The sequence below is a fragment of the Siphateles boraxobius genome, unplaced genomic scaffold (genome assembly GCF_051911475.1).
Source record: "Siphateles boraxobius isolate OS27281-9 unplaced genomic scaffold, OSU_SipBor_1 66, whole genome shotgun sequence".
Lineage (NCBI taxonomy): Eukaryota > Metazoa > Chordata > Actinopteri > Cypriniformes > Leuciscidae > Siphateles > Siphateles boraxobius.
Genome location: NW_027509193.1, coordinates 23,187,034 through 23,211,346, shown reverse-complemented (window position 1 = coordinate 23,211,346; position 24,313 = coordinate 23,187,034). Strand labels below are relative to the sequence as shown.

The 24,313-nt window shown below is 36.7% G+C and overlaps 3 protein-coding genes across 5 annotated transcripts in view; 1 reads left to right on the top strand and 2 right to left on the bottom strand.

Annotated features, from left to right (window-relative positions):
* LOC143722032 (actin-related protein 2/3 complex subunit 1A) overlaps window positions 1-24,313 on the bottom strand; it is a 147,311-nt gene that overhangs the window by 26,462 nt on the left and 96,536 nt on the right. The gene's annotated exons all lie outside the window — the stretch shown is intronic.
* On the top strand, window positions 901-15,154 carry gps1 (G protein pathway suppressor 1). 2 transcript variants are annotated; one of them, XM_077213041.1, is made up of 14 exons: window positions 901-1,005; window positions 2,625-2,717; window positions 3,486-3,667; window positions 3,744-3,908; window positions 4,698-4,833; window positions 9,878-9,955; window positions 10,052-10,112; window positions 10,356-10,441; window positions 10,560-10,654; window positions 10,769-10,874; window positions 10,976-11,056; window positions 12,168-12,305; window positions 12,462-12,596; window positions 14,728-15,154. In XM_077213041.1, the coding sequence occupies exons 1-14, from the start codon at window positions 973-975 to the stop codon at window positions 14,800-14,802; spliced, it is 1,464 nt and encodes a 487-aa protein (XP_077069156.1). In that variant the 5' UTR covers window positions 901-972; the 3' UTR covers window positions 14,803-15,154. The 2 variants fall into 2 exon arrangements, with proteins under 2 accessions (XP_077069156.1, XP_077069155.1); XM_077213040.1 differs by lacking the exon at window positions 901-1,005 and adding an exon at window positions 2,196-2,393.
* Window positions 15,474-23,327, bottom strand: dus1l (dihydrouridine synthase 1-like (S. cerevisiae)). Of its 2 annotated transcripts, none has more exons than XM_077213042.1 (14): window positions 23,253-23,327; window positions 22,666-22,907; window positions 22,447-22,555; window positions 20,317-20,367; window positions 20,121-20,233; window positions 19,778-19,860; window positions 19,595-19,698; window positions 19,332-19,479; window positions 18,292-18,388; window positions 18,108-18,193; window positions 17,732-17,898; window positions 17,252-17,289; window positions 17,069-17,144; window positions 15,474-16,736 (listed from the first exon to the last, which is right to left on the bottom strand). In XM_077213042.1, exons 2-14 carry the CDS (start codon window positions 22,900-22,902, stop codon window positions 16,615-16,617), a joined length of 1,431 nt encoding a protein of 476 aa, XP_077069157.1. In that variant the 5' UTR covers window positions 22,903-22,907; window positions 23,253-23,327; the 3' UTR covers window positions 15,474-16,614. The 2 variants fall into 2 exon arrangements, with proteins under 2 accessions (XP_077069157.1, XP_077069159.1); XM_077213044.1 differs by having other exon boundaries at window positions 18,108-18,190; window positions 23,253-23,321.

Below are 24,313 nucleotides of genomic sequence, written 5' to 3'. Positions count from 1 at the left end.
TTTGTTAGTATACATTAGCATTAGGCATTTTTGTTTTTATTGAACTAATGACTAAAAATTAAACCACTGGCACATACATAATCAGTTCTTGCCATAAAATAAACCAGTATGAGTGTCACATCATTTTGAAGGGATGGTTCTGGGCATGGTCTTTTATTCATTTGATAAGAAACTGTGTAACAAGCGGGATAATGTACAGCCAACCGCTCATTATATGTAAATAAACCCCTCTAGGGGAATATAAGAAACTCGATAATGATCGGCTGATTGTTCAGTATCCCTTAGGTAACCAGGCATTACCAACGCTTAAACTAAGGTGACCAAGTTTCTGAAAAAGAAACGGGGGACATTTCCTAGTTCAGTGGTCAAAATATAATTTATGTCTCACTGGTTCTTATATATTAATTAAAAAATACAAAAATAAATTTTTTTTGAATGATTTTGTTTTTTTAATTGTTAATTTAACTTACTATTATTATGTGGGTTTAGTAGAATTCACCAAAAAAGAATCACAAATAGTAAATAGTAACCATTGCAAATTCAAACTCAAAGAGATCATAACAGTGTTATAACAAAATTATGACTTTACAAAAACACATTACAAATATAAAACAAAATAAATATGACAACTTATAATGTAAACTGTATTTAACAACATTATTAGGCTATTTTTATCTAATTGTATTTAATATATTCATTTTCACCAACTGAATATAGGCTACAGTTTACAGTAACGATTTATTTACATTTTTTTATTTAAACAAATATTTTATGTTTGCTTTTGGAGGCTATGTTGTTGGGGCTGTATAAACCAGCCAATCATGTTAGAATGTGTAAATATGTTTTTATCCTGTATTAATATTTCAAATCAAGACTCAATGTAGTGACGTCTCCGCGCTGCAAGACGTCGACCACGCGCACTCTCATGCCCCGGATGTGTTTGTGTGCTCTGTTTCTGCAGAGGAGGAGGAGATGCCACTACCCGTGCAGGTCTTTAACTTTCAGGTAAATCAGCGCCTTTAATGCTTTATCGTCATCTTCCACACCACTAGAGCGGGTAGAAGAAGCATACCAAGTTGAAGTACCTATGTTTACAATGTTAATATCTCACCTCTCGCAGCCGTTGTAAGCTGTTAGCTCGTCTAGCATGAGCTCGTAAGTCAGAGCGGCCCTCAGGATGCGACAGGCACTTCTCAAGTTTAGCGGCAGCGCGCGACTATCCGCCCGAGGACCTTGATCAATGTAGTTTCGACAATGAATACAACCAACAGAGCTGTTTTGGTTTACACCCGAAGCGGTCCAGTTGGTTTTCTCGTGGTTGTTTGTGTAACACTTGGGTAGAAACTTTCTTTAACCGGCTAAGTGTATTTAGCTAGCTATCTCGTTAGCAAGCAGTCTGTTGTAACGTTATCAATTAGCCAGTGTGCTTGAAATTCAGGCTGTCTCTCAAAACATAGTGTGCTGGCTGCCTTGAAAGTATTTAAGTCATCGTTCAGATGTTCCACATTTGCATATGGTGCTGTAAAATACTGTTTAGGTAGGTAGCACACTAGGTTTTGAGCCAGTCTCCATCATTTGCTTGCAGGGATGAATATAGAACATTGAATATTCCAACCAAAATGGTTAAACACTGTGGAGCTGCTCACAATTTGAGTGACATTATCATTTTAGAAACACTAGACGCATTCAGCTGTATTTGACTGTCATTAAAAAATAGTGCATTATAATGTAGTTGATCAAAAATGACAGATCAGGTCTCATTAGGACCAATTATTCATTATGTAATCTTAAAAATGTTGGGTGTAATAAAGTGCATGTGGTGAATGATGTAACCGCTTATTCGAGATGGGAAAATAATGGTATTTTGAAGAATCAGTCATTGAAACCCTAATGAAATTGAATAGAAATATGAATTTTGAGGGAAAGTTTCCCCCTCAAAGTTTTTTTGTTACAATCATGCATATGGTAACAAGTATTAAAATGTTGCGTATATGAAGCCAGTTTTTACAAATGTAATCGTTGTTGCCACTTCTTTCATCTAATGACTTTACACCCTCGCTTCTAGAGTGCAAACATTGTCCCATTTGGTTGGTTTATATTTTTGTATTAATTTCAACAACTTTGACTTGTTTTTGTCTCGAGGCTGCTGCCGGCCCAGTGTGATTTTATAAGCATGCACCTTCTTGCAGGAGAGTTTACAGTCAGAACGGAGAGATGCTGCAGAGCAGGTTCAGGGCAGGATCAGGGAAAGCTTGTATTTGCCAGTCAGATCAGCCTCATCCTCATGGGAAGAGCTGAACTACTTCTGTCAAAGAAGCGTTTCTGACCCGTTCATGGAATTTCACACACGATTCAGTGTGTACAGCTCGAGCTCCTCATCATATTCTCTGGAGGTAACCACACAATGTAGGCAGACAGGATGAAGCCATCTGAAAGCCTGGGAGCTAACACTCATTGTTGTGATATTATGTTTTTGTTTCCACACAAGATTCGTTTGGTGGTAAGGGTAAAATGTTCCTCAGATCTTCATATATTTCACATGCTCGATAGGACTTTTTGTTTATGTCACTTGAAAACATTTATCCAGTGCGGTGTGTTAAACGTAATGCTTTCTGTATTCCCAGGGGTCTGTAGAGCCCATGCAGATAGATGCTGACCCTCAGGAAGACCAGCAGAATGCGCCTGACACCAACTATGTTGTGGAAAACCCGACTTTGGTATGTTGAGTTTTTATGATTGACGGACTCATGTATCATTTGAGGATCATTTGAAGTGTTTAATGGTCCAATTGTACACAATACAATTGTGTATTTGCTTCCATAAGTTGTTGGCTTTTCTAAAGCATTATCCTTATTTTTAAATTATTTTTAACAAAATATCCTTCAGAATCTAAGTTCTTTTGGTGTTTTGATCTTTGATCTTCATTTGGTCTTTTGGTAGAAATGCACTGATATAGAAATTCTATAATATTTTGTATTAAAAATAAAACACACTTCAGGATTTAGGTATCACAGCATTATAATTTAAAATACAAACTATTTTCAATTTGAGATTTGCTTAAGATTACAGTTGACATTACATTATTACTTTTATTAAACATTTACTTCACCTCAGTGTTATCTTAGTATTATTTAATATATACATATATATATATATATATATATATATATTGTTTTTAATTATTTAAAATTTTTCTATTTAGCTTTAATTTATTTTTATTTATTTTATTGTTTTTTTAAGCTTTTCATCTAATATTTTTTTTATCTCAGATTTTTCAGTTCACAGAGGCAGTTTTTAATAGTTTAACTTTAGTAGTTTTAGTTTCAACAGTCACAATACTGCTTTACTACTTACCTAATGCTCACTGAATTAAAATGTAAAAATTGTGGAAATGAGCATCACTTTATTGTTCGATATCCAGTAATATATGGTGTCAATATAGTTTGCATCCCTACTTTTTTGTGACTTTTTTTTCTTCTGTGCAGGATCTTGAGCAGTATGCTTCCAGCTACAGTGGACTGATGAGGATCGAGAGGCTGCAGTTTATTGCAGACCACTGCCCCCAGCTACGAGTGGAAGCACTAAAGATGGCCCTGTCCTTTGTCCAAAGAACCTTTAATGTTGATGTCTACGAAGAAATCCATCGCAAACTCACCGAAGCCACCAGGCAATTCTAGTTCCATTTCTAACATAGGATGCATGGCTTTGACTAAGTTTGTACTTAAAATATTTGTCAATCACAGGGACGTCCAAGGTGTCCCTGATGCAGTACCGGAGGGAGCAGTTGAACCCCCTCCTCTCGACACAGCCTGGGCAGAATCCACCAGGAAAAAAGCCCTACTCAAACTGGAGAAGCTGGATACCGACCTTAAGAACTACAAGGGAAACTCCATCAAAGAAAGCATAAGGCAAGGCCAGACTTATTGTTTCTCTCTTTTTGGTATTAGGGGCTTTCGCACCAGAGGAACCTTCCTAGAACTATTGGCGGAAGCACCCGAATTTTGGCATGTTCGCACCGCAGGAACTAGGAATGATTTTAGTTCTAGGAACTCTTTTGGAGGAACTAATTTAGCTCCTACTTCAGAGAAGGGTCTAAACCAGCACTATAGGAACTATTTGTGATGTTAGTGTACGCTGATTGGCCCAACGGACATGAAACATCAGCACCCGCCATTTTAAAAAGCCTGTGTAAACACACAGATTACAGCCTGTATATTTACTCCAGGAACTACTCTACGCACATGGAAAACATTGATCGATGGACCTCTTAACCTTTACGCGGAGGAGAAAATCCAACGCAACTTTGAGGGGACCAAGCGAAACATAATCATGTATTTCTGCTCAGCTAGCAACACTGGACATCAACCGCACGGCAAAAGCTACTATTTTTTCATTACTGTCTATTTATAGCATTTTTATCTAATAATGTATTAGACAGTACTGTTAGACAGATCGTAAACTAATGAACACGGAGAATGTGAGTACTGGCGTTCTCAACGCCGTCAAATTAAAAGTCACTTCAGAGTTCCTAGTGGCGGTGCGAATGCAACCAGGAAAACGTTCCTAGGGGAGCCATTAGTTCTCGGGGAACCATCCTTGTGGCTAGTTCCTAGAACTACCCCGGTGCGAAAGCCTCTATTGACTGTGATTCTGTTCCGTGGCTATTTTACATCTGAATATCTCTTGCTTGTGTTCAGGAGGGGTCATGATGACCTTGGAGATCACTATCTTGACTGTGGTGACCTCAGCAATGCCTTGAAATGCTACTCCCGAGCCAGAGACTACTGCACTAGCGCCAAGCATGTCATCAACATGTGTCTTAATGTAATCAAGGTATGGACTTATTGTCCTCCCTGACCATCAACTGGTATGTTTAATGATACACACAGGGCCTAAAACTAACTTTTTGCCACACCTGCCAGTGGTTGGTGACTTATACATATTTTTTACCGACCATGAAACTGTTTGCAAAAACAGGCAGTAATGACACCAACATTTTAGATAACAGTGAAAATTCACAATATTATATTCCAATTTGGATACCACAGCTAAAACTACTTGCCTAACTAATATAAATTAAAAAAATTATTAAAGACAAGTAAACAGTCAGTAAAAAGCATAACAAATAATCAAATTACAAGCAATAGCGCAAATAAATACAGAAGAACAAAGTTACAAATGAAATTAACAGTGCTTTTCAGGTTTTTCTGGTAGGTCTAACAGTAGTATAGAAATTGAGCAAAATAATAACACTGCATAGTAGTCACTATACATTTAATATAGATTAATCCTTAAAGTTACAAAAGTTATTCAGTCAAGAGCAGTTAGGGATTTTTTTGCCTCGTCTTTTAAGTCAAGTCACCTTTGTAAAGCTTTATACAATTAAATTGTACATTGTTTCAAAGCAGATTTGGCTGTTATTCAGCTGAAGTCAGTTCAGTGTTGATTCAGTTCTGTTGTAAAGATCATCAATTATTCAATTAGTTCATTTCATCTATAAAGCAGTCATCGTCCATCTCAGTTCTCATATAACAGAGTCAGTCAGATCAATAATATTGTTGAATATTAAGTGTCCCCAACTAAGCAACCCAGAGGCGACAGTGGCAAGGAACCCAAACTCCATCAGGTAACAGAATGGAGAAAAAAAAACCTAGGAAGAAACTTCTGTCTGGGTTTTCCCAGTTTTCCTCTGGCTAATGCACAAACAGTGTGATTGTGATACAGGCTGTTCACAAGATTCACAAGTCAGAATTCAGATCGGGATCGGTAGCATTCAAATATTCATCCAGTTCCTTTTTGCTTGAAGATCGGATTCATCACGCCAGTATGGAGACGAAGCTGGCCATAGGGTCTGTGCAGAGGACCTGTCTGGTTTCTTGTGGTCTTTGCCGAGGATCTGTGCTGATGGCTGTCGTGTCAACAGGTCCTTCACAGGGGATTGTCTAGTAGACACGGTCTCTGCTGACATTCAGGGCTGCGTTGTGGTCGTGTCTAGATGCAGGTCCATCATCTGGTCTGGAGATGGACCGGATCCGGCTGATTACGGTAACCTCAGGATAAGGAAGAGACAGACAGACTAATATTAGCATAGATGCCATTCTTCTTACGGTGTAACAAATACATCGGGTGTTATAGGAAGTGTTCCCGGTTCTGGTTGACCTAATTTATGCAGCCTAACGATCATTTAACTGATTTGAATGATAGAAATTGATAATGTGTTGTGTGTATGCCAGGTTAAAGAAATGGGTTTTTACTAGTCTAGATTTAAACTGACAGAGTGTGTCTGCTTCCTGAACAAGGCTAGGAAGACTGTTGCAGAGTTTTGGTGCTAAATAGGAGAAGGATCTATTGCCAGCAGTCGATTTTGATATTCTATGTATTATCAACTGGACAGAATTTTGAGATCACAATAGACGTGAAGGACTATAATGCGTTAAGAGCTCGCTCAAGTACTGGGGAGCTAAACCATTTAGTGCTTTGTAAGTAATTACCAAGATTTTAATGTATTTTAATGTTTAATAGGGAGTCAATGCAGTGTTGACAGGGTTAATATGGTCATACTTCTGGTTCTAGTAAGAATTCTAGCTTCTGCATTTGTGGACCAGCTGGAGTTTGTTTATTGAGCGTGCAAGTCAACCACCCAGTAGAGAATTATAGTAATCTAGCATTTAGGTCATGAATGCATGAACTAACTTTTCTGCATTTGTAATTGAGAGCATATGTCGTAGTTTAGATGTTTTACAGATACTAGAAATGTTTGAATGAAAGATTGGTGTCAAAGAGCACACCAAGATTCCTAACTGACAATGAAGACTTGACAGAGCAGCCATCAAGTGTTAGACAGTATTGTAGGTTATTCCGTGCAGAGGTTTTTGGTCCAATAATTGAAATCACTCTCTTATCAGAATTAAGTAGGAAATTACTAGTCCTCCAATTTTTTATATCAACTATGCATTCCGTTAATTTTGTGAATTGGTATGTTTTGTCAGGGCACAAATAAATAGAGCTAAGTATCATCAGTGTAAGTGAAAACGAATGGCATGCTTCCTAATGATATCTCCCATGGGTAGCATGTACAGGTAAAAAAAAAAAAGCAACGGTCCTAGTACTGAGTCATGCGTTACTCTATACTGAACTTGTGATCAATATGATACCTATTCATTTACTGATACAAATTGGTAATGTTCAGATTAGTATGATTTGAACAATGCCAATGCATTTCCACTAATGTCAATGTAATTTTTCGAATCTTGAATCTTGTGGTTGATAGTATCAAAAGCAGAACTAAGATCCAGTAACGCTAATAGAGAGATAAATCCACATTCAGATAAGAGCAGTCTCAGTACTATGATAGTCTAAATCCTGACTGGAAATCCTTGTAGATACTATTTCTGTCTAAAGAGTAACATAGTTGTGAGGATACTTCCTTTTCCAGTATTTTTGACAGAAATGTTAGATTCGAGATCGGCCTGTAATTAACTAATTCTCTAGGATCAAGTACATATCCTCATGACAGTGATAAATTAATAATATTAATTAGAGGATCTATGAATTCTGGAAGTATCTCTTTCCTATAGCAAAGAATGACCGAAACTGTTCCTCAGGGGGTTTCTAGCACAATGTCTGATGTGATAGTGTAGTAAACGGTTGCTTGGTTATAATTTTCTCTAGCAATAGCATCAATCTTGCAAGTAAATAAATTCATAAAGTCATTACTGTTGTGCTGTTTGGAAACAACTGAAGTTGAAGCTTTATTTCTCCTTAATTTAGCCACTGTATCAAATAAATACCTAGGGTTTTGTTTTTTTCTCTTTTAAGAGAGTCGAAACGTAAGCAGATCTAGCAGTTTTTAAGGCTTCTCTGTATGTAATAACACTTTCATCCACAAAATGCGAAATGCCTCTAGTTTTCTTTTCGTTCAGCTGCTGGTATGCTAAGGAGTAGAAACTGATCAGGACGATTATTTTCTTGGCTAAATGGAGTATACATGAGACTAGATAATGATCTGAGATGAAATCAGAATTTCAACGCCATAAACATCGATTCAATGTTACAGTATTAGATCTTAAAGCTGCAGTAGGGAGTTTTAAGAAAATGTTGACTTAGCCTGAACATTTGAACAAGCACAACTTGCAGGCTCTCTGCTGCGCTACAGCCCTCCCTCCACAGCTCCTCCCCCACAGCGGAGCCTGCCGTGAACACAAAGGCTAGTAAGCAGGACCACCGATGACGGCGGATTATAAACAGTTATGACACATTCACTAATAGGGACGAAACATCAACAATATGCTTTACATTGACTATGGCCTTTCCATACTTTGACTACAAACTTGGTCCTCAAATCATTATGTATTTTGCAATACATGTAACTTTATAACGTTGCACTCTTTCTATAAGTTATAAATAGCTAGTAAGATAACGTTAATATAACAGTAACTAACGTTACAGTATGTAAGTTATTATTCTAGCGATATGTAATGCTAGATAAGGTTTGCTACATTATTCCAGCAACATGACAAGCCAGTGAATTAGCAGGTTTCAATTGTTGCTTAGCACAGTGCGTGACATTTTATCTACATATTATGCGGTGTCAGAGTTTTGACACCGAGTCAATGGGCTCTATCTAATTCTTTCTTTTTCGCTTGTTTATCGTCATTGGCCTTTTTCCTTTTACCTCTTTGTTTTATGAGCAGGTGCCACTCGAGCACCGAGATATTGGCGGTTTAGGTTGTTTCTCCGCCATTAGCACAGCTGCAGCACACCGGCAATCTTGAGTTTGAACGACGGTGCGCGCTGTGCAAAAGAGGGGTGTGATCAGCGTGTACACGAGCGTGATTGACACTGCTCAGACATTCCTCCTGGCTCTGATTGGTTGTTTCTGACCGGGAGCGGTGTATTTCTGCAAATGGCAAAAGGACCACTGGGAGGAGCCAGATTATCTGTCTCATATTCTACTGTCAGGACATAATGACAGTTTTAAAAAATATGTAAAGAATATTGTTTTACTAAATTTACCTACAGCAGCTTTAAGTATGATTTATGACCATTAGTGGGGCCTGACATATGTTGTCTATCTCCAATCGAGTTTAGAAAGTCTGTAGGTTATGATCTGTGATCATATCATTTACAAAAAGTGCTTTTGTAGAAAGGACATTAAAAACACAGACAGCATAAGGAATATTAGGCTGCTGTCACTTTAAGAGCTAATGCACTGATCCAATACACTGATACTGTCAAACATGTGTTGTCTTTTTCTACTGTTTACATTTACTCAAGCCATAACTGACTGTTTGCTAGGATGCTCAAGGAGACTGGCGTTTTTTTTAACAGAATTTTGTGTGAATTTGTCCATTCAAGCACAAGAAGACGTCAAAGCTCAATTAATTATTTGCGCATGTTTGTGCAAAGAAAACTTTCCACACCGGTGAGAGTAACAAATTGTGCTCCCCTTCATGTTGTCGTGCGCTTGAATATTTAAATTGGCAAGGCTTACACTATAGTGACGATGCAGTGCTGTCCTTTCAACTGTCATGAGCATTATTCACGTTAGTTCACGTTAATGTTCTCACAGTCACAACATTGCTTTGTTAGGAATCATAAAAATGATACCGGTTAATTAACGATTGACATTTAATATACTCACCAGCGTTGATTTTTACTCTGATTTGTCGAGTGTTAATTTTATGCTCTGGATACACATTTATGAAAGGGTATTACATTTTTCTTTATTTTTGCTTAATGCTTTAATGCATAAAATCTCAAAATTTTGCCTCTATATAGCAGAAGTTTCTATTTCACAGTTGTGAATCTTTTTGGTGCTTATATCTTGAAAATCCAGGCAATCTCTAACAACTCATCCAAACAACTTATTTTATAGGTTAGCGTTTACCTCCAAAACTGGTCCCATGTACTTAGCTACGTCAGCAAGGCTGAATCCACTCCAGAGATAGCAGAGGTAGGAGCAATCTTCCATCTTCTGCTTTACTGACCTGTGCAATAACAATAGAAAATGACTCTTAAATGTTCATTTTTGTTTGTCTCTGCAATCTAGCAACGAGGAGAGAGAGATAGTCAAAACCAATCTGTTCTAACCAAACTAAAATGTGCTGCAGGCAAGTACATTATTTGTATTTGAAGTATATCAAGTGTATTTTTCATTTGACCCATTCTAAATGATAAATTTTGTATGTTTTTAAAATTAATATTTTATGTATCTATGCATATCAGTAGTTTCTATTAGTCGCATTTTCAATTGGTAGTCAATTCCTATGATTTGTCGTGTTAAAAAAACCTTTTTGAGCATCTGATTTGATATCATCATCATCATCATCATCATCTCTCTCTTGTCACATTAGGATTAGCAGAACTTGCCTCAAGAAAGTATAAACCGGCTGCCAAGTGCTTCCTGCAAGCCTCCTTTGACCACTGCGACTTCCCTGAGGTTTGTGTCATTCTCAACCCTGTTCTAATGCTACAGCAGATATTTCTAGTAATATTACCAATTGAATTGATTCGTTTCTTATTACAATTAGTAATGAGATGCTCTATTTGCTCTTTAGCTGCTTTCCCCCAGTAATGTAGCGGTGTACGGGGGGCTTTGTGCCCTGGCTACATTTGACCGACAGGAACTGCAACGAAATGTCATCTCAAGCAGGTAAAATTTTTGCTTTGCATGTTCATGCTAGGTGCCTTAATGAGAGTTAGAGTGTTACTGGTTACATGTGGATAATCCTAACTTGTTTCATTTTATTCTCCTTTTATTTTCTAGCTCCTTTAAATTATTTTTAGAGTTGGAACCCCAGGTCCGTGATATTATCTTCAAATTTTACGAGTCAAAGTATGCATCTTGTCTGAAAATGCTGGATGAAATGAAGGTAAGTTTGACAGTGTGCAATTGCAAGATTTATATATATTTTTTTTATGTCATTTTAGTTGGGATATTGTGATTCATAAGTGTTGTATCACTGTTTTATAGGATAATCTCCTCCTAGACATGTATCTGGCCCCTCATGTAAGAACACTGTACACACAAATCAGGAACAGAGCCCTCATACAGGTACGTAAATAGATATGAGGTTTCGGTCAATGCATTTGATTTAGATGCTGAACTTGACAACTGCTTAATCTGATTTTAATGTTTGTTGCTCTTTGATATCTTGTATCAAAGAGCAACAGACATTAAAATCAGATCAAGCTGTTGTCATGTTGAAACTTTTTTTGTATTGTTTTGCCCTACATTTTATCTTTTTGTGTCATTTGGGTGTTTTTGTTTCTATATATGAAATAAATAGTTATTGAAAAAACCTTACTTTCCAGAATTCCAGAACCAGATTTTTTCAGGTTATTATTTCAATAATAGCAGAAAAACAATGACAGACAGTGGAAACATAAAATATTTGTGTATAGTTTACAAAACTGTTTGTGTATCTTTATATAGGTAAAAACCCAACAAAAAAACTACAACTGCAATGTTCAAAATATTACTCAAATTAATTCAAATGTTTAAGTTTGCAGGTCATCCCGGTTTTTGATCCTAGCCTGGCATAGTTATATTGATATGAAATGCAGAATGTGAGTTAAAGTTTAACATGGAATGTTCAGGGTTCCTACTCCGTTTTAAAAAGTATGTAATTTGATTTGAATAATTTCCAGGTCTGGAAAAGTATGGAAAAATATTTGTTTCTCCTATTCAGTTTTCTGAAATATAAATTAAGAATTCTAAAAAGCGAGTCTCTTAAAACTTCACTTAACGTGTGCCACTCAAACCAGCAAATTATATTTTAATTCAAAATGTACTTTATTGTTTGGTGTATCAAAACAGTATCAAAGTGATGCGTCACAGGTGAATATGTGCAGGTTATAAAGTGTTATAGTGTTTTTTCCCACTTCGTGTATGCACATGTCATCACTGAGAAAACCAATGAAAAGAAAATTGAGAAAATATATACAGATGATGATTGTTCTGTATACCAAATATAATCCTGTATCATTAATGATAAACATGGTCTGAAAAATCTTCAGAGAGGTTTGGAAGTTTGGGTCTGGAAAAGTATGGAATTTTAAATTGGAAAATTTGTACGAATCCTGATATTTGCTTTGAAAAGTATCAGCATAGTTCCACTTACATGACCTATTGATTAATATTGTCTTTTATTTCCCATGGGCAGTACTTTAGCCCCTATGTGTCAGCAGACATGAACAAAATGGCTGTGGCCTTTAATACCACAGTGGCAGATCTGGAGGATGAACTGACCCAGCTGATCCTGGAGGGCCTGATCAATGCTCGTATCGACTCCCACAGCAAGGCAGGGCTGCGTTCTCATTTGTCACCCTGATACTTCCTCTTCTGGAACAACGTTCCCTTTGCCTTTATAGAAACAGCCTTTGGTCATTAAAATGCAATAAAATTTGACACATGAGTTGCACCTGTGAATTAAAAAATGTTGTCTCCCTGTTTGTAGATCTTGTATGCCAGGGACGTGGATCAGAGAAGCACAACTTTTGAGAAGTCTCTACAGATGGGCAAAGAGTTCCAGAGACGAGCGAAAGCCATGATCCTGCGGGCAGCTGTGCTTCGTAATCAGATACACGTCAAGGTAACAGGGTCCCCAGGGTAACGTGTCCTCGCTCTGCTCTGCTCTTCACCTCACCATCCCCTGTCCATCTCCTTCCCCGTCCTTTCAGCATGAGTGTCTCAGAGCACTTGCGCTCCTCAATATTTCTAAGGCAGTAAGTGATCTGCGTGAGCTTTGTTGTGGTAAGCGAATGTTAAAGGAATATTCCAGGTTCAATTCAACAGTGCTTTTGTCCCTCCTTTTCTTTAAACAAATAAAAAAGGTTCTGGGTTATAGTGAGGCTCTTACAACTAACCGAAATGAATGGGCCCAGTCCATATAAACGTTAAAATACTTACTGTTTCAAAAGTATGACCACAAGAAGTAGACGGTATGCAATGCATTAAGATGATTTTTAACTTCTCTTTGTGAAATTACACTTCTTTTCAGAATTTTGGGGTAAGTAAAGAAACAAGTTTTATATAATGTAATACTTTTTTTTTCAGCAAAAACACATCACATTAATAAAGTGAGAGTTAAGGCATTAAATAAAGTTAAATAAACCACTTTCTATTCTTCAAAGATTCCTGAAAAAATTTATTACCGTTTTCACAAAAATATTCACCAGGACAACTGTTTAAACATTGATAATAATTAGAAATGTTTCTTGCGCACTACATAATCATATTGGACTGATTTCTGAAGGATCATGTGACACTGAAGACTGGAGTAATGATGCTGAAAATTCAGCTTTGACATCACAGGAATAAATTACACTTTTAAATATATTCAAATAGAAAAGTTATTTTAAATTGTAATAATATTTTACAATATTACTGTTTTTATTCTATTTTCAATCAAATAAATGCCTTGGTGAGAAAAAGAGACTTCTTTCGTACCGACCCCAAACTTTTGAATGGTTGTGTGTGAATACAGGTACACAAATTTTGCTGCAAAGACAATATAATGGCTGGTGCATTTTTCATGGAAAATTCTTTTTTTTTTCTTCATCGGATTGGTATGAAACCTTTTTTTGGCGCATGCTATGTGAACACAAAAAGCATGGACATGATTTGAACAGGTTAAATGGTCCTGAAAAAAATAGTCACATGGTGCTCACCGGAGTCAAAAATTACCGCATTGGAGAATGAATGGGATACGAATTTCATCTATTGGTAACTTTTGGTACTGTGACCAAACAAAATCTTACTGAAAGCTAATTTTTTGTGACATCAGGCTCAAATTTTTAACACAACTTGTTCAGATTTATGGCTTTGATTTTCTCACCGTTTTAGAGTGAAACATGTTTTTGAAAATAGTATTTTTGCTAATTTAAAAACTTTTCACTTCACCTCTTTAAAAAGAGATCAAACTAAAGTCTGTGCTCTAAAGCATTCAAGATTTACGACAGGTTAAGTTGGAAATTAAATTTTCAGGTCTATGCTCAAAGAGTGAATAAATGGATTATAAATACAGCTTAAATATAATTTAGTACCATAAAATCTCCTAAAAATACAAAATATGAAATAAAAAACATTATCGAACTAAAATATAGTACATTAATTTCATTGAAATAGATAAAAAGATCTGTAATTTTTGACCGACGCGTGAAGAGCACCAGAGGGTTAAACCCTAAAACAAATGTAAAAATTTAAGAGAACAACTTTACTCTGCAAACAACACAAGTTTTAGTTGAGAAAAAGCTTAACATTTCCGCTGTTAAAAATTGGCCCCCTTTACCATTGTAAGTGATTCACCATGACCTCAAATTTCACCTCATTTTTTAAAGTATTTTATCATCTTCACAAATGCTGTCAATTGATCTTTAACTTGTATTGAACCTGGAATATTCCTTTAAACCAGCCCACTAGCCTCTCATTGCTCTATTACCTGTCTAGCACTCAACTGTTCAACTAGATGCAAGTTCCTTTACGTTCCAATGACCAGAATAACTGTGAGCTCTCTTCAGCTTTCTTAAGGTTCTGTTCCCAGAAAAGGAGCTAAAAGAATCGGAGACACATAAACATTCAAATCTTTCAGTTACACCCGTAGTCTTCATCCCTCTCGGTCACCCTGTCATTCTTCATGAACATCAGCATGCGTTTCCTTCTCAGTCTCTGTTTTTCTCGCTCTACATGATGCTTCACACTGATTCCTCTGATTCCTTTCACAGTCCCCTCCAAGAGAAGGCAGCCAAGGGGAGCTCACACCTGCCAACAGCCAAACACGAATGAGCACCAACATGTGAAGACTCGACCAGATCCCTCTCCAAGGAAAGTAAAGTACACGGGGCCACTGCCGCATCTTAGGCCCCTGTTTAGAAATCAATTATTTCCCTGCTGAAGAGAGAAAAATCACAATCTAAAGACTTTATTTAAGTTGGGAAGAAGATATCTGTTGTCTGTATTAAAGACAAGCACACCCTGTTGCTCAAATGAAAAGGAAAAATAGATAAAAAGAGAAATACGGCACTTAAGCTGTACTGGCCTGTTGTTCTTTGTAAAGGATGCACTTTCCTCTGTATCTTGTGACAAACCTTGATTACACATTGAGAAACCTCATCACAAAACATGCTTTTAAAATAAACATACATTCAAAAAGATGATTCAACCTGTAAAGGCTCTTTCTCCATCCGTCTCTGGTGAGATTTAGGTAGTGGTGTTGCAGATGAAAAGGCAATTACACCAACTTTATCACTCTTTATAGCGATTTCAGCCTCATCTCTGTTTAATAACATTTAGTTATTTCTCTGTTGTATTGTGTTCCGATTGTTACTCCAGTGAATCATCATGAGCTGGTCAGTGACGTAAAACAAAGATAGATTTTACTTACTTTTATGGCCTTGAATAAACTACACAGAAAACGTTTAGAAACATGCAGTTTTTTGGTCATTATTAGAAAGGGAGAAGGGCAACTACATTTTTTTTCATTCAGAACTTTGAAATTTATTTGAGCAAAATTCCCAACCCATTACTGTAAGTCTAAGAAACTGATGAGCAAAACAAAAAAACAATCCACACGAATAACCACAGCTCTGTACACACATTTTCATTTATGGACAGTATAGGAGGATTCATTCAAGGATGTCTGAGTAACTGACCCACATTCTTTAGGATAAGGCACTGAGTTGAGTCTTGATGCTTTAAAGTATTGTGTGGAAAAATAAGCATTATGTTTGGCTATAATAATAATAAAAAAGTCATTGTTGAACCAAAGTTGTATTAGAACTGCATACTTCTTTGAAATGCTAACAGAAAAAAAAAGTCAACACAATGATGGCAAATAGGGTAAGGCATTAAATCAGATCATTTGTAGTGTAACTGTCCTCACCTCTAAAATGAATGTCAATATGTGTGATCATACATGATCACGGTATCAGAGGAAAGTAGTTGGAGATCTCGGAGTAAACGTGAATTTATATACATGCTCCCAAAAAAAAAACATTTAAAAAAATAAAACATTAAAAGTTGCTTCATTGTTGTTGTAACATACAAATCTGCTGAATCTTTCATTTCGGAAGACAAATAAAAATGCAAATTTCAGATTATGTCTGCGTGAAGATGTACATCAGTGTATTTCCACAGAATGTCCCGAGATAAAAGGCCAGATCTTCTTTCTTGGCCGAGCAGGATTGTGCGTTTAGAGTGGCTGCTTCATATACCATGTTCCTATCATTATCAAATCTCTAAGTGATTATCAAAACACTATTCTAATAAGCAGTCTCAAAATATTAAGAATATGGATCTATTCACCCAGCAGCAGTCCAGAAAGTGGTGCACCATTGAAGAGAATGATTCGCACAAGTAACAGCAGCACTGAGGATACAACAGCAGATGTACCTTGAACTTTTTTCTGTCTGTTTCTTTGCATGTTCAGTTACTTTGGATTCATCTACAAAAATGATCCAAATCACATATAAATAAATGAAAACCAGGTTTGGCCACAACTGCAGTCTAGAGCTTCTAATTCAGTGCAGCAGCTTCCCAATGGTAAGTGGTCAATCATTTCAATGAGTTTTCAGATATCCAGGACATAAGCCTCCTTTAGGTCAGGGCACAGCCTACAGTGGATCATGGAGAGCACTGGAATCTGTCTGACTGTTGAGTTTCCCATTTGTCAGCCCACCACCTGTATCGGAGTTACACTGTCTCAAAGCTTTGGTTTTGAATCTCAATCCATGGCCTGAAACCCAATATTGGACACAGAGGAAATAGTTAGTCTTGTAGAAGTGGAAGGATATTACTAGATACAGATACAAGCAGCAGACTGTCCACAACAATAGTGTTCTCATTTTAAACATACATAGTTAATGTAACTTTCTCATAAAATGAATTTTAAACAGTAGACTCAATATTTACACTATTATATATTTTGGCAAATTAAAACCAAATACCCCATTCTCAACAGTATTAAATCAATGAAAATATGAAAACTGATGCTAACTTAATTTCATAGTGTGCAATGTGATCAGTAGTTGGTTGATGCACAGTGAAACAGGTGGTTGATGTACTAACCAGGACAATCAGCCACTTCCTTGAAAGCCTTCCTCTTGCAGCAGCCACGGCACAAGTTGAAGACACATTTATTCCCCTGTTGAAGGAGTACAATAAAAATTAAATGAAATGGTTCTGTAAACACTTTGAAAATGAGTACATTAAACTTAAAACAACAGTTAAAAAGATAATCAAAAGACTTACTTTAGGGTTGCCACATTGCTCACACTTAATGTATTTTGCTGCAGAACACAAGGAAGCAAAGGCATGTTATTTTACCTTAATCAATAAAAAAAAAATCAGTGATGTTTTTATTTTTGAAAGAAATTGCTTCAGCAAAGATGCATTAAATTCATCAAACGTGACAGTGAAGACATTTATAGACTAAACGCTGTTCTTTTTAACTTTGAATTCATCAAAAAATCCTGAAATAAATGTATCGTCTATGTATCAATCGGAAATGTTTCTTGAGCAGCAAATCATCATGTGATTTCTGAATGATCGTGACACTGAAGACTGGAGTAATGCTGAAAGTTCAGCTTTGACATGACAATATTACTGTTTTTATGTACATTTAATCGAACAAATACAGCCTTGATGAGCATAAAAGACTTCAGTTAGTTATGATAATGTGCACTGTGCCATCAGTGAGGTCTACAGGCTTGGGAAAAGATTTGGTCTTACGTTTCAGCTCTGGACAGAAGTTCTTGTAGGGGTTACGGGCTTTCTTCTTCTGCTTGTTCTTGGAGAGCGAGTCGTTGGTCCCGTCACTGTCCTCCAGTGTCCTCTTCACACACACAGCTTTCATTTCCAGTGCTTTCTGCCCGTTTTCAGTGTTTGGATCCTTGGGCCTGCAACATATACACCATTCTCACATACAAGTTCCAGGGTATACACCGCTGTATTCAAACTAGTTTATGTCCATCATGGACAGAAATGAACCTCCTTAAACCTTGGGTCATTCAGTGACAGTTATGATTAATATTATACTGCTTTGCTGAGAACACAGAAATACTATGATTGTAATGGTGTCACACAAGAGCAGAAAACACATCCTCACGGTGGTCTGACGTAGGGTTGACAGATCCAGTGAGGGAAGGGAAGTCCAGTCTGATTCCATTCTGATTCATCTTTAGCCATCTCCTCCTTAAGAATAAAAACCCAGAGAATTAAACTCTCAAAATCTATCATAAGCCTAATATTTATTCTTGGAATAAAGGTTGTAATCAGCAATGTTCCTTTACCTGGCAACGTTGTTTCAGCTGTCTGTTGATCTCCACAATACCAGCTACGTTCTTGGCTTTGGCTAACTCCTCCCTGAGGTCTTGATGTATCTGTAAGCTGTTGAAAAACAAATACATACTTATTACAGAAGTGACCACCAGTTTGGGGTCAGTTAGATTTTTTAAATGTTTTTGAAAGAACTCTTATGTTCGCCAAGCCTGCATTTATTTGATCAAAAATGTAGTAAAAAAAAAAGTGGCATCGTCGAAAAAATATTAAAATTGAATTTTTTTGCCACAAGCATCAATCATTGGGATCCAAACACTAATGGCCCATGTGGATGATTAGCCAATAAGTTGAAATGTATCTTTTTAGAGTAAAGTCCATCTTGAATCTTTGATCATAATATGTATGAGTGGACTCACATTAAACATTTAAATTCAGATGAATTGCATGCCATAGGATGTCACAGGAAAATCAGAAGTAAATGTGAAGATATTATTTGCAGCTCAAAACATTTTTTATCTGAAGGCCCTTTTCATTTTTATAATTTATTTCTATATGTGCCCATACACTTTTATGGCAGAAAAAAATAATACGTAGAAAAAAATCAGTAGGCTTCCAGCACCTTCAGTGCTTGGGACTCCTAATAACTCATTTGTTTCTGTGAAGCTGAATTTTCAGTATCATTACTCCAGTCTTCAGTCACATGATCCTTCAGAAATCACTTGAATATGATGATTTTCTGTTCAAGAAACATTTCTGATTATTATGAATGTTCAATGTTGAAAACAGTTGTGCTGCTTCATATTTTTCTGAAACTGTTACTTTTTTCCAGGATATTTGATGAATAAAAAGTTAAAAAGAACAGCAACATTTGTAACTTTACATGTTTTTAAGGTCACTCTTGATCATTTTAATGCATCCCTGCTTAAAGCATTATTTTTTCAAAAGAAAAAACGTACTGACCCCCGACATTTGAATGGTGGCTCTCTCCATTTTAAGAGATGAAAACCTCAAGCCACAACACAATATTGGGGTCAAATGTGAAGGAACATACGTGTGGTGCCAAAGTTTGAAGATGTGGGCACGGACGTAAGACAGACTGCAGGGTGGGTGTTTCTCCACAACATCCAGGTACTCCTCAGCCATCTCCCACACAGGTGGACTTCGGCCTTCAAACAGGGCAGGATTGTGGAGATTCCCTTCTGTGAATGTAATGTGTTCATTTTTATATTACTGCTGCAATATGAAAGATCAAAGTATCAGTCTTTCTGTACAAGTATGTTTATGAATCTACTCTTTGTATGAGGAGAGCGTTACCTGCACTCATGACACCTTGTACTCCAGTCTCATCCATGCAGCGCTGAACATCACTCAGATGCTGGATGTTTCCGTTGGCGAAAACAGGAATGTTTACAGCCTCCCTTCACAAGTACAACAAAAGTTAATCACCAGGACAAAACACTAATAGTCAGCACCAGCAGCAAGGGTTGTATCTCTTACCGTATAGCTTTGATATGCTTCCAGCTTGCAATGCCGGTCAAAGCCCCTTTTTGATCTTTGGTTCTCCCATGAACTGTGAGGAGCTGTCAAAAAAGCAGATACCAAACCATCAGTTAGTTCAAGAATATATGAATCACATTACATTGAGGTTTTTGGTAACTAAGTGGTTGCATCTGGTAACACAAATGTTGACTGATCAATTCCAGGTTAGAGAGACCCAAAGAAGAGATCCCCATCCCCCAGTGGGCTCCTGACAAGGGCACGTAATCCCCGTTTTCTCCATATTCACTACCCCTTTTAAACATCACTTTAGATAGAGTATCTTCTACACAGAACACTTTACCTGGCATCCAGCCTTTTCCAGCATTTTTGCATACTTCACTGTTTTCTCGATCTCTGGGAAGACCCGGATTTTGCAAGTAATGGGCACGGAGAGTTTTTCATCAGCCAATTTAACTGTAAAAAACAGCACCCGAATAAGATACATGTTCTCTGCATGATTCACATTTGCACTGAGCTTTTAAAATGAGATCACTTACTCATTTTCTCAAGAAGGTCCCATTCATCTTGAAGAAACACACCATAATGCCCTACGAGAGATTCAAAAACATTAAATGATTCCATACAGGGACAAATTTTGAAATTGAAACACTACCATTCAAAGGTTTGGGATAGTAAAAATGTTTTAATGCTTTTGAGAGAAGTCTCTAAAAGGGTTATTTCATCTAAAAATTATCCCATAATTCACTCCCCCTCAAGCCATCCTAGGTGTATTTCACTTTCTTCTTTCAGACAAACACAATCAGAGTTATATTAAAAATATTATTTAATATGCGTCGGGTCAGAAGTCACTCTTCCACCAGAACTCAACTCGCATACGATCGTTACTGGAAGCCAGTGATTATAGTTTATAATGTTATAAATATGGATATTTTTACTTTGCTTCAGAAGGTATAAACTTTACATTTTTACCTGAGAATATGTACCAACAAATATTTAAAACAAATATTCTAAAACTAAATTCCTTAAAGGACAACACAATTTATTAACCCCCTGGAGCCGGATATGGATGATTTTATGCTGGATGGATGCGCTTTTTTGGGCTTCAAAAGCTAAGGTACCATTCACTGCTAGCCTGATGTTGTCATACTCAGATTCTAGTCAGAATGTGAGTCTGATCCTTTTCCATTGGGCTGTGATTATGGGGCGTTTTAACCGAACCAGGAAAGAAAATTCCTCTGCACTCAATTGGATCGACAAAAGATCGTGGTTCTCTGTTCCTCTTTTAAAATGAAAGCGCTGATTATATCTTCAATAACGGACGCGATGGCTGAATCTACACATCTAAATTCTCCAGTGGAAGCCATTCTTTGTTGTAAAGTAATTCAACCCAAGCGCTCTTTGGTGACGTTGATGATTACGTTACTGTTGATAATCTATCCATCATCGTATAAAGCCCGCCCTGACAATGTGATTGGTCCGAACAGCTCTGGTTCGGGCATACTTGCTTCTCAACGGATCAAGTTCAGACCGAACTTCCCGACCTCAAATGTTGTGGGCGGGGCTAAGTTCGGCTGGCATCCAGGCTAATTCACTGCTATTATAAAGCTTAAAAGAGCCAGGATATTTTTTAATACAGTTCTGATTGTGTTTGGCTGAAAGAACAGTAATATACACCCAGGATGGCTTGAGGGTCAGTAAATAAATGGGATAATTTTCATTTTTGGGTGAACTATCCCTTTAAGCACAACCAAGCAAGAAAAATGAGTCTGGACCCTTCTCCTGCGCTCTATCCAGAATTCAAACTACTCCCATCTGATTAACGTTTCCACACCACAAGATCTAGATACAACTGCTTATAAGAATTATTTTGTTCCTTTGGCTACAAAATGGTTGATCTCTACTCTAGTATGAAGGACATGACTGTGTTATTGTTATTGATGCGTTTATCTTGTTTTGGAGCTTCATATGTATTGCACAAAACAATCCCTTAGGGGACAAATATTAAAGTATCAGCAGCAATACAGTAAAAGCAGTAATATTGTGAAATTTAAATATAGTAGCAATAATATTTTTTTTTTAATTTGAATACATTTTAAACTGTAATTTATTAATGTGATATCAAAGGTGAATTTTCAGCATCATTACTCCAGTCTTCAGTATCACATGATCATTCAGAAATAATTCTAATATGATGATTTGATGCTCAAGAAACATTTATTATTATCAATGTTGAAAACAGTTGCTGCTTAATATTTTTATGAAAACTGTGATGCATTTTTTCAGGATTCTTTGATGAATCTAAAGCTTTATTTGACATAGAAATCTTTGGTAACACTTTATTTTACAGTGTCCTTGTTACATGTTACTTGTATTTACCATAGTAATATCAGTAAATTATGCATAATAACATGCAACTAAACCTCAACCAAATCCTCATCCTACCCTAACCCTATAGTAAGTACATGTAGTTGCTTAACATTACTCAGTACTTAAATATATAATTACACTGTAACAATGGCAGTATGGCAGCTTAAAATAAAGTGTAACTAAATCTTTGGCAACATATAAATGTATTTACTGTCACATTTGATCAATTTAATGCGTTCTGGCTTTAAAACAAAACAACGGTAGTGCATATCTTGCATACAACAGATATTAATCGTTACCTCTTTTGGCAATCATCTGGGGGCAACCCAGATTGAGATCAATAGCATCACAGTAATCCTGGGCAAGTAAAGCTGCCTGGATAAACACCTCAGGATCATTGGCACAGAACTGTATGGAGACACCGACACAAAAATACTCCAGTCAATAACTCGCACAATCCTCTCTGTAACCTCATGGACTATGGTGTGTTCTTGTGTTTACTGACGCCAAACAGACACCTGTGTGATGAGGGGTCGGTCCTCCAGGCTGACTTCATTGTATAGGTTCTCGCGGCGGTAGTTGGCATCTCTGAGGAACACCTGAGCGTGTAGCATGGGCGTGTAGCAGAGCTCTGCGCCATGTCTGCGGCTCAGCAGCCTCCACGCCAGCTCGCTCTGGTCCACCATAGGCGCGACCACGAAGCGCGCGCCCTTCAGAGTGCTCCTCCAGAACTCGAACCCGCGGGGTTTCGCCATGCTGCCTACATGGGATGAAATCATATTGACTACATTAAATCATAAAATTATAGACATGGATATTCACTTAGCTTAGCTTAACAATTAGCTTCACTATACGACCTAAAAGGAACATTAATTAACACATTAATAATAGTAGTATATATATGGATCTGGCAAGGCATTATTTACTAAACATTTTGAAATGTGTTTCAGCAAGAGACCCACTGTGACCTCGGAATGATTTGTGCTGTGCATCTGAAGAAATAAACTGTATAATGCGTATGAAAGGCAAACACGTTGACAGGGCTTAAATGTTAACTACGAGCTGTCATTGTTTTAAAACAGACTGATGAGAGCAGAATACTTACAGTAGCTTATGATCCAGCTACAGACAGCAGCTCTGTAATGCGGCACATGAACTGCTGAGTGTGTCGCGGGGATATACATCCGTGAGGAAACAATATACCTATTGATTTATTCCGTGTTTATTATGAAAACAGATTACCGGTACTTATCTTGCTGGGATAACTTTTTTTTATAAATGTTTTTTTTTCTTTGAAAACTAAAAATTAGAAATGTCATCGATCTGTCTAATGAACAGACACATTTGTTTTGTATATAATCGTATTCGTATAACGGTATATCCATAATTTGCGCCATGTTAATGGAGACGTATTCAGTGAGGCAATCTGAAATAATAGAAGAGTAAAATCTGTTGTGTTTCGATTTTTCATTCTACTAGTATTTACCTTACAGAAGTCAGTGAAATAATACATTTACGTCTGCGCCATAACCGATCCCTAGATGTCACTGCAAACCAAATAATTACTGGGATATACTGTATTTTTGTGTCCAGTGTGTTTTTCTTTGTAAGATGAATTCTGGGTCTTAATTGTGTTTGGTTGAGTGTTTTTTTTAATTATTTTTTTATTGTTTATATATATATATATATATATATATGGGTGTTTCTGCAACTAAGGGCACTTTTGACTATCCCAATTTAAAAAAAAATCAACCTCTATGAATTTCAATTTTAACTATCACAGTCTGTAATACATATAAAAATGTACACAAAATAGAATGTAGTTGTTAAGATTTTAATCTGGAACATGTTTATTTTTTATGTTTTTCGGGTCATCTTCTTAAAAAGTGTCCTTACCGCAACGTTACAATAACGCGTTCATTTTATACATCATCTTTAGTAATTTCTATAAAAAAAATTATCGATTTAAATAGCTTTTTCAAATTTGATGCAGTTTTGTAAATACTGATATAAAAAATAATATACAAAATAGGGAATTTCATGTTTTTTTCTATGCCATGTAAACATTTACAGTAACCTTAGATGTCAACTGTTTCCATACACACAAAAAATAACATATTTAACTTTTTATGACAGATGTTGCAATTTCAATGAGTTAATCATCTC